The sequence below is a fragment of the Dipodomys ordii genome, unplaced genomic scaffold (assembly GCF_000151885.1).
Source record: "Dipodomys ordii isolate 6190 unplaced genomic scaffold, Dord_2.0 Scaffold87, whole genome shotgun sequence".
Lineage (NCBI taxonomy): Eukaryota > Metazoa > Chordata > Mammalia > Rodentia > Heteromyidae > Dipodomys > Dipodomys ordii.
This window is the reverse complement of record NW_012267303.1, coordinates 971,577-987,503: the sequence shown is the minus strand read 5'-3', so window position 1 is coordinate 987,503 and position 15,927 is coordinate 971,577. Positions and strand designations below refer to the sequence as shown.

At 59.4% G+C, this 15,927-nt stretch overlaps 1 protein-coding gene across 1 annotated transcript in view; it reads left to right on the top strand.

Moving 5' to 3' along the window:
• Celsr1 (cadherin, EGF LAG seven-pass G-type receptor 1) overlaps positions 1 to 15,927 on the top strand; it is a 120,979-nt gene that overhangs the window by 35,842 nt on the left and 69,210 nt on the right. The window contains exon 5 of the mRNA XM_013025720.1: positions 13,086 to 13,715. Coding sequence (XP_012881174.1) covers positions 13,086 to 13,715 — 630 coding nt within the window. The remainder of the gene's footprint in view (positions 1 to 13,085; positions 13,716 to 15,927) is intronic.

Sequence of the window (15,927 nt, the reverse complement as noted above, 5' to 3'; positions counted from 1 at the left end):
TCCCTGGACGCCCCTTTTCCTCCCCCTGCACCCTGGACGCCCCTCCCCCTCCCCTGCATGCCCCTCCCCCTGCCCACCTGATCCCTGGACGCCTCCCTGGGCACATCCCGCAGTAGCCCTGCCTGGCCTGCCTGTCACCCCACTGGGGAGAGGACCCCCCGGGGCAGGACTGTGGGTTTGCCTTTGGCATCCTGAGGTCTGCACCTGGCACAGCCAGAGCTACAAATATTTGTTGAATTAATGAGTGACGGTGGTTTTAATTAGCGCTCTTTTGAGTCTGAATTGAAGATTAGAATCTTGAGAAAGACTTTACACCAGTCATGTTAATTATGAACAGGCTGTACATGCAGTCGGTGGTGGTAATTGTGGTGAGAACCTACCGGTCCCTTCCGGAGCCTTGGGGTGCTGTGGGGATATCACTTCCCGTCAAGTTGTTTGATGGTGGGTCACCCTCTGCCGGCTGGCCGCAGACCCCTCTGGGGAGGTGCCCGGCTAGGGGAGGGGCCTGCTCCTTTGACCCTTGGGAAGTGTGGGTGATGGGGTGAGTGGGGCTTGTGGGGGGCACGTGCAGGGTCTGTGGCCCCAGGCGGGAGTGGCCCTGGCCCAGCAGGCATTCAGTAGACGTCTGGAGTGCCCAGAACAGAGGCCTTGGGGGTTGGGGGGGAACCCCCCTCTGGTCTCCTGGAACAGAAGTGGTTGGGGGGCGGTGAGGCCCAAGGTAGCTGGAAGGCCGTTCCCTGAGTCCCCACGGTCTCTCCCAGGTGGGATGTTAGCTCACACGCAGGATCAGGAACGCCCCCGGCACAGATCAGAGCATCACGCACGCGTCCTGACCCGGCACAGCCTCAGGATGCTGCCCCTGCGCCCCCGCCCCCAGGGCTGCAGATGGCCCTCTGCCCCGCCAGCTTGTCACCAGGCCTGATGAGCGCCGTGTCCTGGACCTTGGTGCCATGTCCTGTGTGTCCAGCCTGCGTGGCTGGAGCCTCGCTGGTCACTTGTCTCGGGGACATGTACACTCCTCCGCAGTGTAGAGGTGCTCAGATCAGATGGCAGGGAGTGGTGGTGGGGGCATGCTGGCCATGGGACAGTGTTTTCAGCCTGGAAGGGGGGTCGGAGTCCCTGCTGGAATCGTCTCCACGGCTGACCTTGGAATGGGCCCAGCTCATTAGGTTCAGGAGGAACCCGTGGCTCACAAAGGGCCGGGAGGGGAGAGCAGAGCCGTGTGGCACCAGTGAACAGGTTTGGTTCCTGCCTGTGAATACAGGGACTAATTCCACCATCTGGATGGGGAGAGAGGCCTGAAAGACGCGATGTAAACACAGAAAGCTGCTCAAGCAAAAGAGAGGACACGAAAGTTTATGTCTCCTCCATTGGCTGGGGGATCCTGCTCAGGGGGTGGGGGGGGGAAGAGGGGGTAGAGGGAGGGAGAGGGAAAGGGAGGGGGGTAGAGGGAGGGAGAGGGAAAGGTTTTCTTCATTTCCTTCCCAGGGGTCTCTAATGAATAGTTCCAAGCTTGTTGGGTCTCTCTTTTCTAATGGCATGCTAAATCAGTCTTCCTAAACTTAGGCTGGAACTTCCTTCCTTTTTTCTTTCCTTCCTTCCTCCCTCCCTCCCTCCCTCCCCCCCTTCCTTCCTTCCTTTTTGTGTCACGCAGTACTAGGGCTTGAACTTGGGGCCTGGGTGCTGTCCATGAGCTTTTTCTCTCAAAGCTGCTGCTCTACCACTTGAGCCACACCTCCACTTCTGGCTTTTTGGTGGTTCATTGGAAAGAAGAGTCTCACAGACTGTTCTTCACAGCTGCTTAACCCAGGCAGGCTTCAAACCTTCATCCTCAGATCTCAGCCTTCTGAGCAGCTAGGATTACAGGTGTGAGCCACCAGCTCTTGGCAGGACTGGAATTTTCTTAGCAAATATTTAACTAGAAAAAAAAATAACTCACTGGTATGTTTCTGTGCTCAACAATTGCCTTGGGAGTTGCAAATCAGGAAGCATGTAGACCAATATTTGATCTGTTACCCGGGAGAGTTTGGAGTGTCGGCTTGTTGCAGCATGGGAGGGGACAGTCCTGGAAGCAGGGAAGATGTTCTGCACGCCCCGTGGCTGGGTGCCGCCTCTCCTGCTGATGCAAGGGGCTGGGGTACGGCACTCCAAGCAGCAACTTGAGCTGTGGGGTTGGGGGGTCACTGTGTGCATCCATTCCAGTGCCGGGCAGTCCGGTGAACGGGCCCGGGGCTCCGGGTACCTGTGCAGCTGCTGCTGTCCATAGCAGACCCAGGCTGATGCGCCCTCTCCATCCCCATTTGCATTCCAAAGAAGGTCTCAGCAAAATGCCTCTGATGGTGACTTGAGAACCTGGGGGTGACTGGGGTCTCCAGTTCCAGGACCGGGGCCCCTCCAGCTCTTGCAGATGCTGCGTCCTCAGCCGGGGGGAGGCCGGCCTGTCCTGCTGGCTTCCTTCATCTGGGTGGGATCAGAGACTGACCCTGATCCCAGCAGGTCTTGTGGGGGCTCAGCGGCCGGGGCTGGTGGGCGGTGTGGACGCCATGTTTCCTGCCCGCTCCCCGTCCTGACCTCTGCCTGTCCCCGCCTTCTCAGCTCTCTTCCTCTGGCCCCTTCCCCTGGCTTCCTGGGATCCGGGCTCTGGGCACTCCTGCAGGTGAGCCTGGGAGTTGGGGTGGGGTCAGATGCCCGCACATATAAGCAGCAATCGTATCTGCTTACCTGGTGTCTGTGGGTACCCATTGCCTTCCTTCTTACTCTTTGCTTCTCTCCTCCCCCTCCTCCATCCCCTCCCTTCCCCTCCTCTTCCTCTTCCTCCTCCTCCTCCTTTGGGTGTCAGTCCTGGGGCTTGAACTCAGGATCTGGCACTCTCCTTAAACTTCTTTTTGCACAAGGCTGGCACCCTACCACTTGAGCTGCAGCTCCACTTGCAGCTTTGTGGAGGGTAGTTTAGTGGGGAGAAGAGCCCCATGGACTTCGCTGTCTGGGCTGGTGTCAAACCACAGTCCTCAGATCCGAGCGTCCTGCGTCGCTAGGCGAACAGCTGTGAGCCACCAGTGCTTGGCTTCATTTTCTCTGTTAAACGGGCGCAAATGATCAGTATTAGACAGCTCCACAGTGCTCGCTCCTCATTAGCCTGTGAGGTTAATAATTACTCTGTCTGAAAAGTGCTGTCTAAAGCCTCCAATTAGCCATGGTGAGGCTGCCAGCGACACTGCACGGGACAGCTCTCAATCCGCATCGCCAGCGGCCGGGGGCCCTGGGCCCAGTCCCCGAGCTTCTGTGGGCCCCGGGTCCCCCATCACTGGGCGAGAGTCTGCTCCGTCTACCTCACTGGCTGTGGGAGGAGCCATGCTTGGTGCGCCTGCAGCGCCAGCCATCTTGGTCTTACCCCGGAGGAGCTGAGGAACAAAGGAGGAACAGAGGGTGTGTGGTAGCTTGCCCCATGGCCGTGCGGGCCTGTCCCTCCCGCTGGGAGCTGACCTCTCACGGTGGCTGATGGTCTCCACCTTGCCCGGTACATTCCCAGCTGGCCATATCTTTGTTTCTGAAACACTGGTTTTTTGTTTGTTTGTTTGTTCTCACAGTAATGGTATTTGAATTGGGGCCTCCTAGTTTGGGCTGGTGCTCTACTACTTGAGTCATACCCACAAGTCCCTTTGGCTTCGGTTATTATTATTTTTTCACCGCAGGCTCTTGTGCTTCTGCCCAGGCCACCCTGAAAAGCAACCTTTCTGTTTGTGCTTCCCATGTAGGCCGGCCCACACCTCCACACCCAGCTGGTTGGTTGAGATGAGGTCTTCTCCTGAACTTTTCGCCTACATTGGCTTTGAACTTCCATTCTCTCGGTATCTGCCTCCAGAGTAGTCAGGACCACAGGAGCAAGCCTCTGTTCTCAGCTCGGTGAAGGCATTTTTACTGGTGTTTTGAAAGAATTCAGATATGGGAAGTAACATACACCTGTGTGATTTTAAGAAAAAAGGTCACATTTCGCACGTGGGCCCCGCGGTGGAGCGGCCCGCTCGGAGCACGCTTCCCGTCTGCTCCCGTCGCTGGGGCAGTTCCGGCTTGTCTCCTGTTGTGTGTTACCAGCTCTGTGGTGTGTGCTGTCTGCTTCCTCGCCCTGAGCCGCTCATCCCAACCCCAGCGGAAGGCACGGCTGGCAAAACTTATTGGGCAGCAAAATATACCCCGAAGCCACTGAGACTCGAGGCTCACCCAGTGTGACCCCCCGGCCCGGCCGCGGTTCCCCGGCGGCCAGCGTGCCCACTCCCGTCCCCAACTCCAGGAATTCTGCATTCGTCCCACAAACCCCTGCTCTGGCAGGGTGCAGAGGAAGGGCTGGGACCTGTCTTGGTGAGTGGATAAGGAGTTGGATGTTGGGAGCCTAGAATGTTCCATCTGGCTGCTGGTGCCCTGGGCAGAGCCACTCAGCGGCGGTGAATAGAGAGAGACTGCCAGGGCCCCGGGCAGGGCCGTGCGTCCACGGACAGCCCTGCGGTTCTTGGCCGGGGGACACGCGTGGGACAGCCATGCATATGGCCACATTGTCCCTCTCGGCGCCTTTCATCCTTGCTGTGGGAACGGCGCCCGTTTTCCTTGGACGGGGTGAAGGTGGATTCTGGCAGTGGCGGGGAGGAGGGACATGGTGCCCCAGCCAGTGTCACCCCCGGGGCCCAGCTGGCAGAGGGAGCCCCAGACAGCGCTGTGGGAGGCTCGGGGGACCCGTGCCAGCCTGGCAGCAGCCAGGGCGCTGAGGCGGGACCCCCAAGCTCAGCTCCCTTCTGGCTCCTGGTGCTTGCCGCTGAGTCTCAGCCAGAAGGATCCAGAATATTGGTGGGTTTTCCAAGGGTGAGGACGGTGCTCGGGGCCCAGCTGCCCCAGAGACAATGGAGGCGCCTTGCTCCCCATAACCAGGCTGTGGAGAGGCCCAGTTCTGGGGGGCCCAGGTCCTGTGTGATGGCCTTTCTTCCCCCGATCCTAAGACAGCCTGTCACCCCACATCCCCACACCACGCTCAGACTGCAAGTTCCCGTTCCACAAGTGGATTCCTGGGCACTGTCATGAACCCCTGAAACAAAACAAAAGTTGGGACATAAGAAGGTTGGTGTGCAGCCTGCGGGGGAGCCGGCACTGCCCCAGGCACCCGTGGCTCTGTGGGGGATGGGGGCGGGGCAGGTGGAACCGACGAGGCAGTTGGATCACCTGGATCCTGCGTCTCCCGGATCTTTCCTTTACTGTACAAACAGACGCAACTCAGTGTTTTGCCACAAGAGACTCAAGCCTATCCAGAGGCTTCCTGACTCTGCATAGAAGGTGGTTTTATCTCTTAACACCCACCCTGTCTCAGAGTTGGAGGTGTGGCTCAGTTGGTAGAGTGCTAGTCAAAGAGCGAAAGCAGCAGGTATCAAGTCGAGTTCCAGTCTCCGACCTAAAGGAAAACTATCAACTCTGACCTCTCATGTGCCAGGCTTTTAGGAAATCATTCCTAAAATGCCCTTGAAAATAGCTTTCTCAGCTGGGCGCTGGTGGCTCAGGCCTATAATCCTAGCCACTCAGGAGGCTGAGATCTGAGGATTGTGGTTCAAAGTCAGCCCGGACCAGAAAGTCCATGAGATGCTTTTCTCCAATTAATCACTCAAAAACTGGAAGTGGCACTGTGGCTCAAGTGGTAGCGTGCCTAACCTTGAGCACAAAGAGGCTTAGGGACAGCACCCAGGTCCTGAGCTCAAGCCTCACAACCAACAAGAAAAGAATGAAAGAAAATAGCTTTCTCCTTTTGGATAATCTCACGTTAAGAAAAGAATTAAGGGCCACAATCCCTGCCACTCCATTCCTATTTTAGGGAAAGGCTACTGGCTTTGAACGCAGGACCTTACTGCTGCTAGGCAGACTCTCTTCTACTTGAGCCACACCTCCAGCTCTTTTTACACTGGTAATTTTTTCAGATAGGGTCTCACTCTTTGTCCAGCTATCTTGGGACTCTTCTCCAAACTGATATTTATCTCCTGTGTAGCCGGGATTACAGGTGTGAGCCACCATGCCTAATTTACTTGTTGATAGCGGGACTATATGATTTTTTTGGTGTGTGTGCCTGGACTGGCCTTGAACCACAACCCTCTTCATCTTTGGGATTGTAGGTATGAGCCACCATGCTTGAATTCCCTCTCTTTTTAAGATTCATGTGGCGTAGAATGGAATTCATGGGAAGTAAAATTAACCATTTAAAGTGAGAGGTTGGTTATTAACTGTTTGCGTGCTGGCAGGAGCACCCTGCATGGGAGGAAGGGCCCCTGTTCCTAGCAGCCAGCAGCCAGGCCCCTGCTGGACGGGGTAGTGGCCCGCAGCCCTGGGCGGGGCTGGGTTCCTTCTGTGATGTCTTGTTTAGAGGCTTCCATGGTTGACAGTGCTGGCATGTAGACGTCGGCCTCACAGCAGGGAACAGATTCCGGTTGTGCTGGGGTCTAGGCTGATGTTCTGTGTGTCTTTCCCCAGCGCCCCCGTGAACGCCCCCTGCCCCCTGCCCTTTGCAGATGGGCTGGCAAGGCTTGTAGGCTGCATCCCTCCCCCGTGTATCCCTGAGCAAGCAGGAGGTCTGCGTGTGTGCAGGCGGCAGCTCCTGAGCGGGCGCAGCATGCGCTAAATCACAGCCACGCTCTTCCGGGGGCTCTGGTCCGCGTGCGTGCAGGCGGCAGCTCCTGAGCGGGCGCAGCATGCGCTAAATCACAGCCACGCTCTTCCGGGGGGCTCTGCAGTACGGGTCGCAGCAGGGGACGCTCATGCCAGGCTGGGGTGTGGGACAGGTGCTCCCGAGGCCGGCCTGGGTGTGACAGGTGACATTCTTCACCACGGGAGCCGCAGCACCCAGCCTAGGGCCTCCGAGCCAGCTTTCTATCCAGTCTGGAGTGTTCTTTTCCACCTTGGAGGAGGGGTGAGGGGAGGGGTCAGGACTCCGGGCAGGCCAGGTGGATGGCCCGTGTGCTAGGTGGGCAGCCTGGCCTGGGCACTACAGGGGCAGGATGGAGGGAGGGGGCTGCTGGTGGGGGGGGGGTGTGGGCGGCCCTCATGGATGCCTTGTGCCAAGGCCCAGAGCCTCAAGCTTGAGTTTAAATTCTGAGTGCATTGCGGGGTCCTGCTGTTGGCATGGGAGGGGACTCGGGGGCAGGGGTGGGGACTTCCCTGCGGGGTGTGGCTGTCCCCTGCATGGGTCACGGGGCCGCAGGTGTGGGGGAGGCTCTGGGTGCCGAGGCTAGCTCTGGGCTCTGGGCACACTCTGGTGGGGTGAGGTTGGTGCTGGCTGCCTGGGCCTGTGATGCACAGATCCCCGGGGACCAGCAGGAAAGGGATGTGGGGACCCCACCCTGGCAGCTCTGTGCGCAACAGTGGTGAATATTCTAGAGTGTAGGTGAGGGGTCCAGATGAGCAGTGAGCCGTGGCAGCCACCACTGTCCTCACAGGGCATCATGGATGGGCAGGCGGGCATCATAGACTGGCAGGGAAGGCATTGGGATGGGCAGGCGGGCATCATGGACTGGCAGGGCAGGCATTGGGATGGGCAGGGTGGACATTGTGGACGGGTGGGGCGGGCTTTGTGGATGGGCAGGGTGGGCTCTGTGGATGGGCAGGGCGGGACGGTTGGCTCTGCCCTCTGTATCCCTGGTACTGCTCCTGCAATGCCCATCAGGTTGGCTGCGAGGTGACACGGCAAGCTCCTGACTGGCACGGTGGCCTGGGCACTCACAGGCGCCTCTGTGGCCGGCGCCTCTGTGGCCTGCACCTCTGGGACCAGGACTGCCCTCCCCCTAGCTGGGGCCAGACCCCACTCCGAAGGCTCCTGATTCCTTTGTGGCTCAGAAAAGAAACAAGCCAGATGTCCTTAGGCAGCAAGAGCCAAGCTTCACACCTGCCATCTGAGTTCAGTCTGGTCTCCCAAACCAACAAGCCCCAGAGACAGGCAGAGAAGCAGCCCTCCCGCCCCGCCGCCCGGGTCTGGCTGTGAGCAGACCCTCCCTGCCCTGGGCCGTGTGGCTTCAGGGGGGAACAGCAGTACAGGGCTTGAAATCAAGATGACAGCAGTGCCCCACACAGTGACACCTTGCAGGGCGACTGCAGCCAGCTACAGGAGACAGTGCTGGGCTATGGGGGACAGCGCTGGGCTGTAGAGGACAGTGCTGGTCTGTAGGGGCAGCGCTGGGCTGTGGGGGACAGTGCTGGGCTTTGGAGGGCAGCTCTGGGCTATGGGGGACAGCGCTGGGCTGTGGGAGATAGCAGTCAGCTTGGGGGGCAGCACTGGGCTGTGGAGGACAGTGCTGATCTGTGGGGGCAGCGCTGGGCTACGGGGGACAGTGTTGGGCTTTGGGGGACAGCGCTGGGCTGTGGGGGACAGTGCTGGGCTGTGGGGGACAGTATTTAGCTGTGGGGAACAGCACTTGGCTGCAAGGGGCAGCGCTGGACTGTGGGGAGCAGCTCTAAAGGCCAGGGTGTTGCAGACACTGGGGCAAGGAGGGTTGGGGAGGCCTCCAGACTGGGTGAGAGACACAGACAAGTGGACCTAGGCTCCTTCTGACACCACTGTCCACTCAGCTGTCCCCAAGACTCCGGTGTGTTTTGGGTCAGATGCTGGCCTTTGTCCTCGAGGTCCTCAGTGCCAGTGTCCTCCTGGGCCTCCCTTCCCTCACTCCATCTGCCACCAGGCTCACAGCCCTGCGATGCCTTTGGGTCCCCACCTAAAGAAGGGCTGTGTAGGCCTGGTGTGGTACAGAGTCCCCACATTAGGATTGCTGCTTGCACTGCCCTCAGGGACAGCCATAGGTCACAGCAGTTGGGCTCCCCTTCTCCATGGCCTTGTCTCCCTACAATGCCACATAGCCGTTGCTCCTAGGCTGAATAGTGTCCCCCCAGTTCATGTGCATCTTGACCCTCAGAGTGGGTTGTTACTTTGAAATGGGGCTTTGCTGAGGTCATTGGGGTGTCACCATGGCACATGCTGGTGTCCCTTTGAAGAAGAGAAAGCAGAGCTGGGAAGGAGGCGTGGTGGTAGAGTGCTTGCCTAGCATGCATGAAGCCCTGGGTTTGATTCCTCAGTACCACATATAATCAGAAAAAGCCACAAGTGGTGCTGTGGCTCACATGGTAGTGTGCCAGCCTTAAGCAAATGAAGCTCAGGGACAGTGCCCAGGCCCTGAGTTCAAGCCCCAGGACTAGCAACAACAAAAAAAAAAAAAGGAAGAGAAAGCAGACAGGCCAGGAAAGGCAGAACTAAGAGTGGTGTGGTGTGCCCACAAGCCAGTGACATGGAGCGTGCAGTGACCCGGTGCTGGACAGCAGCCTGGCAGCTTCTCCAGGGATCTTGCTGGGAATATGGATCCCGGGACTTGTGGCCTCAAAACCAGGTGGGAGACTGTGTGCTGTCATGGGCTGCTCGGCCATGGCTTTGACCTGGCAACCACAGGACCTTGGTGCTCCTTCCCCTGACTGTGTCACTTGTGCTTTTGCTGGGTCTTGTGCCCAGAAGGCTGTTCCTGTCCACAGCAAGGTCAACTCCATTCTAAATCTTTAGGAGACGCCTCCCTGTTACCTCCTGGGGTCTTTCTGTGATGGCTGCCTTGCCCTTCTCCCATGGTATGGCACCGCCATCCATCTCAGAGCACAGCCCCTCCCGTCCTGCTCCGCTCCTCCACCTGCCCCTTGCGGGGTGTGGGGAGACCTTTCCTCTCCATGTTCTGAGGGAAGGGTCTGCTGTGGGAGCACCAGCACCCTCCTGCCACCAGCTTGGCCCACACTGGGTCAGGTGATAGGTCCCATCCCATCTGGAGTCCTGGAGAGTTCTTCGCAGCTGACACGGCTTTCTGCGGCGTCCCTCCGTCTCACCTGTGAGGAACTGTTCCATCTTCCAACTGTCTAGACCTCAATGATGTAGCTCCCTGGGAGGCCACGGAAGCCGGGCCGGGCTGCTTGTGGGTGCAGGGCCGGGGTGAGGAGAGGGGCTGTGGTATCAGCACTGTTCTCACAGCTGTGGACATGCACCTGGACCTCAGACTTGGGGGCCCAGCTTTTCACTGTGACACTGATGGATGATGATGCAGAAGCCCTGGGGGAAGGCACTGGGGTGGAAGAGGAGGAGGAAGAGATCTGTATATGTCCACCTGCCATGGCCCAAGGCCCAAGGCTTGTCCTCCAGAGCACTCCAGAGGCACCAAGGACACACACTGGGCCCTGGGGTGGAGGACACAGGACAGCTTGTGGCTGTGGAGCTGACCACTTGTCCCAGGTTTGGGGCCAAGGTAAAGTGGTTTTTCAGGGACCGGGTGCCCGTGGCTCACATCTGTGGTCACAGCTCCTAAGGAGGCTGAAATCTGAGGATCATGGCTCCAGGTCAGCCCAGGAAGGATATCTGAGACCCTGTGGACGTGTGGTCCAGTGGGCGGTGTCCAGCCATGTTTGTTGGGGCACTGCTCGGCTGGGTGCCAGTGCAGCCTGCCTCTGCCGACGCTGTGTGGGTGGACTCGGATCCAGCCCAGCCAGGCCGGGCCAGAACCAAACTCATCGACTCCTGGGCCTGGTCTGCCCCAGCACTGGGCTCGGTGGTCAGTGCATTGTGTGTGCTAGCTCAGCAACAGTGCTTACTCTCCAGTGCTACTTTGAGTGGTCACTGTCCCCAGGTGAGGACCCGTGTCCGCAGCCTGCGGCTCCTCGTTCCGGAGCATTCTGGAGTGTTCTTGTTCTTTGGGGCTGTGACTTTGGGGGCTGGATGGACCTGCACACTTGTGAAGGCCTGGGCTTCTGGCTGAACACCAGTATGGCCTGTGTCTCGGGCAGAGCAGCCAGGCAGCCCCTCAGGAAGCTAGCTGTCCAGCAGGTGCCACCCAAGACCCTCACAAAGAAACAGTCAACAGCCACACACACACAGCTTGTGTGGAGAACAGAGCCTCTGGCTGCGACCAGGAAATCCCCCCTCGCCCCGCCGCCCCTCCCCACGGGTTATCCATTGGTCTGGCCTCTGAGTGCCGGGGACTGCTCTAGCTGTGACTTTAGGACAGCATCAACCACTCCTGCAGAAGAACAGACGTAAATCATGACGTCAAGCCGGGGTGGGGGGAGGGGTACTCAGCACAGGAGCCCCTGGTGAGGGACAGTAGCTGAAACCCGGGAAGGGGTGGGGGTGGGGCAAGGGAGCAGCCACTGGGCGACAAGGGCAGCTCTTAAGTCAAAGACAAGATGTGCAAAGGCCCTGGGAATAGAAGAGGGATGCCAGGGAGGTGTGCTATGATGGCGGGAGGTAGGGGAGAGATCCTGTCAGGCCACTGGAAGGGTCGGGAGTGGTCTCCTTAGAAACCACAGGAAACTGTGGTGATGGGATCCACACTGAAACAACCACGACCACGCTGTGAGGATGAATATGGAGGGAAACTGAGGCAGGCCAGGAATACAGTGGCTGCCAACTCTCTGTTCTTTGCTCGTGTGTGTGGCTCGAGCCTGCTGTGTGATGTCTGGGCCTTGGTGACCACAGTGCCTTGGTGTGCCCAGCAGGGCCTCTCCACATGACCTCTCTATACCAGCACCACAGGAAGGAGAGGCCCTGCTTTCCTCTTGGTGCTCAGACTGGATGTCGAGACGCTGCTTCTGCCACCTCTGTGTGACGCAGCATCTTGGTCCCCTGAGCCAGGAGAGGGGGGTAGTGCTACTCGGGCCAGGGTGGCGGTGGGCCAGGGAGGGAGGGCGCGGACGCCTGTGCTCAAGGTCTGTGCACCTGTGCTTCGCCATCTGTGTTTTTCCCCCATGTTTTCTTGTCGGTCATGGGGCTTGAACTCTGGACCTGGGCGCTGTCCCTCAGCTCTTCAGCTCAAGGTGAGCATGCTACCACTTGAGCCACAGCACCACTGCCAGTTTTCTAGTGGTTTATTGGAGATAAGAGTCTCACGGGCTTTCCTGCCTGGGCTGGCTTTGAACCGTGATCCTCAGATCTCAGGCTCCTGAGTAGCTGGGATGACAGGCGTGAGCCACTGGCGCCCGTTGTGTCTTCCCATTTTTGATCATTGTCTAGCCCTGGTTCCCAGCTGCCGGGGTGCCTGGGCTGCTGGCCGGGGGGTGGGGGAGTGAAGGAGTGCTTGGTCCAGGCTGGATGGGGAGCAGCTCCCCACACTGAAGTGGAGTCTGTCTTCCTCCCCTCCTTTCTAAAATCCCGCCCCACCAGGCTTCCTGGGCTGGATGGAGAAGGACGGGAAGCCTTCTTCACTGGCTGGGATGGGGAAGGCCGTCCCTGGGTGAGCCGCTCCCCTCTAGCCCTGACGGTTTTCCCCGGCTGCACGGTGGAGTGGTGTGGGCTCTGTGGGGCTCTGGGCCTGCTGTAGTGATCTGAGCACCGGCAGGGCCGGTGGCTGTGAAATGGCCGACATCCCTCAGTGATGGGCGGGTCACGTGACTTGCAGTCCTCCCCAGACCCAGCCTGGGGGTGGTCTGCGCCTCTGCCCCCGCTGCTCCAAAGGCTCCCCTGTGCTGTGGGGCCCGGACGGCTCCACCCCGCCCCCCCCACAGTGTCCTCTCCACTCAGACTGGGTGGGTACATCCCACACACCCGTGGGGAAAGGTTCGGGAGCGCCTGCACCTGCCTGGCTTCTGTCCTTGGGAACTGAGGTTGGTGGGTGCCTTTGGGTGGCTGGTAGGGTGTGGGAGCCAGGGGCATCCGCAGCGCTGCGGGCATCCTGACTCTGGGCTGTGCCCAGAAGCACACCCGCGTCTCAGGTCTGAGGTGGGCTCCGGGAGCCGGTGAAGGCCGCCGGGCGGGGGCCTCCACTGCCATCCTGTGCCTGGGGCCGCCTGTCAGGATGGGTGACCCCACCTGTCCGCCCACCCCGACGCGGCCCAGAACCGCCATCGCGTGGACTTGGTACACCACGTGCCGAGGGCCCGTCCTCTCTGTGGTTGGAAACCCGTGGGGAATCACAAAAGAAGGCAGGAGGGCCCAGGCGTGGGTGTCACGGGTGGGGGGCTGGGGATGGGGGGCGGGGGGGAGCAGGGTGCCAGGCGCGCCCCTGGCCGTGACCCCGAGGGCACCGGGTGACCCCAGCTGTCCTTGCTCCCCGCAGACGGCCTCCACAGCGTCTCGGCCCTGTGCACGCTGCGCGTCATCATCATCACGGACGACATGCTCACCAACAGCATCACCGTCCGCCTGGAGAACATGTCCCAGGAGAAGTTCCTGTCCCCGCTGCTGTCCCTCTTCGTGGAGGGCGTGGCCACGGTGCTGGCCACCAGCAAGGACGACGTCTTCGTCTTCAACATCCAGAACGACACGGACGTGAGCTCCAACATCCTGAACGTGACGTTCTCGGCGCTGCTGCCGGGCGGCCGCTTCTTCCCGTCGGAGGAGCTGCAGGAGCACATCTACCTGAACCGCACGCTGCTGGCGGCCATCGCGGCGCAGCGCGTGCTGCCCTTCGATGACAACATCTGTCTGCGGGAGCCCTGCGAGAACTACATGAAGTGCGTGTCGGTGCTGCGCTTCGACAGCTCCGCGCCCTTCGTCAGCTCCGCCACCGTGCTCTTCCGCCCCATCCACCCCATCACCGGCCTGCGCTGCCGCTGTCCGCCCGGCTTCACCGGCGACTACTGCGAGACCGAGATCGACCTGTGCTACTCCAGCCCGTGCGGGGACCACGGCCGCTGCCTCAGCCGCGAGGGCGGCTACTCCTGCGAGTGCTTCCAGGACTTCACAGGTGAGGGCTCCCCGCGCACCCCCCTCCGGGGAGACGTGGCGGGAGGGCAGGTGCGAGGTCGGCGGCGGGCCCTGTGCGGACGTTTCCGTCTCTCCTGAGAGGTGTGTCCCCGCGTGCCATTCACCTTCCCCCAACCCTCGGGTGGCGCTGGTGATGAGGACTGTGGGGTGCCATCTGTGAGCCCCTGGAGACACCGGTGGCCGCTTCTAAGTGGTTATAAAGTTGGAGTACTTTATTGGTTTGTGCACAGCGTGGGAAGCAGGGCGGAGAGCCTGAGCTGTCAGTGGCTTGGGTTCCAAAGATGTAGCCCGTGACTGTCTCACCTCATTGGCTGTCGCTGTGGAAAGCGCCCCTCCCCTCGGCCTGGCTGATCACATGATCACAAACGGCAGCGTGGCAAGCACAGCCCATGAATTCCTTTTCTTTTTTAAATTACCTTTTGCGCCTGTACTGGGGCTTGAACTCAGGGACTTGCATTCTTGCTTGGCTTTTTTGCTGTACCACTTGAGCCACACCTCCACTTCCAGCATTTTGCTGGCTAATTAGAAATAAGAGTCTCAGATTTGTCTGCCTAGGCTGACGAATCTCAGATCTCAGCTTCCCAAGAAGCTAGGATTACAGGCCTGAGCCACCACGCCCAGCTGCAATGAATATAAGATAAAAAGCCAGCCCAAGAGCAGCACAGAAATGCACTTCTCTTCCTTGGCCCCAGATCTCGGTCTGACCTTTGATGGCCTGTTAGGTGCAGTGAGGTTGCGTAATGGTCTTCTGGAACACTCTCCGTGGCTCAGGCGGGGTGCCATCTATTCCGGAGACGACTTTGTGGTCCTTCCTTTCCCAAGCTGTGTGGTGATTAAGGAGTTCAGCCTAAAGCCCGAGCAATGGCTCCCCGCTTGGATGGGCCTCTCATGCGACCCAGAGAGGAAGTTTATTGAGCTCTCCACAAAGGCTGGAGGTATTAGCAGGTATTTATTAGCAGGAAGAGAGCAAGCAAGGAGCACAAAGAGAGCAAGAGGCTTGGGCAGCCTGTGAGATGGGGCTGTCTGTTCCCCCAAATGGTTGTAATCTGGGGGGGGGAGGGAGGGGTAGTCTGGGTGCTTTACACTCTGGCTGCTATGGCTGACTGCCAGCAGCACCCAGACAGCTCTTCCCGCTGTCTCCCCAGTGTTGCTCCTGCCAGTGAGCAGGAAGGAAGGCAGCGGAAGCTCTTCAGTGCTGCCCGCTACCACCCTGAGCTTTTGGTTCATGGGTTCTTGCCACCTCTTGGGCGTGGGTCACAGTATCCCTTCCTGCCTTGTCCTGGCACCCAAAAGGGCGTACCAGCCAGCCGCTGGGTGGACCCCACCTGACGGGGAAGCACCCCAGCAAGCCGCGGTGCCCCACAGGGGAGTCCTCCACAGGCTGCCGTCCTGGGGCAGGGGCAGTGCCTTCCAGGGAGTTGGCCATCTTGTCACGAACACTGTATACCTGGGGCACCGTATTCCACACTGCCTACTGTATACCTGGTGGTGCACGCAGTCACCTCTTCCCCTGCCCCTTCAAGGGGGACCCTGGTTAACCTGTGCATTCTGCCCTTCCCCTGATGAGGAAAAGGGAGCCCTGGGTGCCCTTCTCTCTGTAGGGTGGCATGTCACAATGTCCCGTGGCCTTGAGGCCGCACATCAGCCCGGGGAGCCGCCCCCGCCTCCATGGGAATAGTGTAGGTTGGAATGTACACGCACCCTGCCAGGTAGGGTAACCTGAGGCCTCCAGGATCCAGAGACCCTCAGAGGTGGGTCAGCCCGTTGCATTGAGTCACCTGACTTTGGAAGCTCCCCGATTTTCTTTTCAACAGGAGAATCATTGCTAGAAAGCTAATGAGCAGGGGCCTGGCCCCATCTGTCATCACCAATGAGAGTCTGGGGCTGAGTGATTGGCAGGAAGCTAATTTGAATCTCTTTGGGTCCTGAAAGCATCGTGTACGTTTCCCTTGAGATAAGGCTCATTAAGTGTGATTATTTCTCCCCAGTCCTCTTCCTCCCGTTTGCCCTTCTCTCCCGTTGAGGCATTGGGGTTTTCGGTAGTTTTTTTCCTGGAGGTCATTGTGCTTTTATTCCTGGCGAAAGCCGCGCTGTCCTCACCGGGCTTTGGTTACCACTCACCGGAAGCAGGGCCTTGGGCCTTGTCCTGGACTCGCCAGGCTCTGGGGCTGGAATTGGCTCAAGTCCCTCTG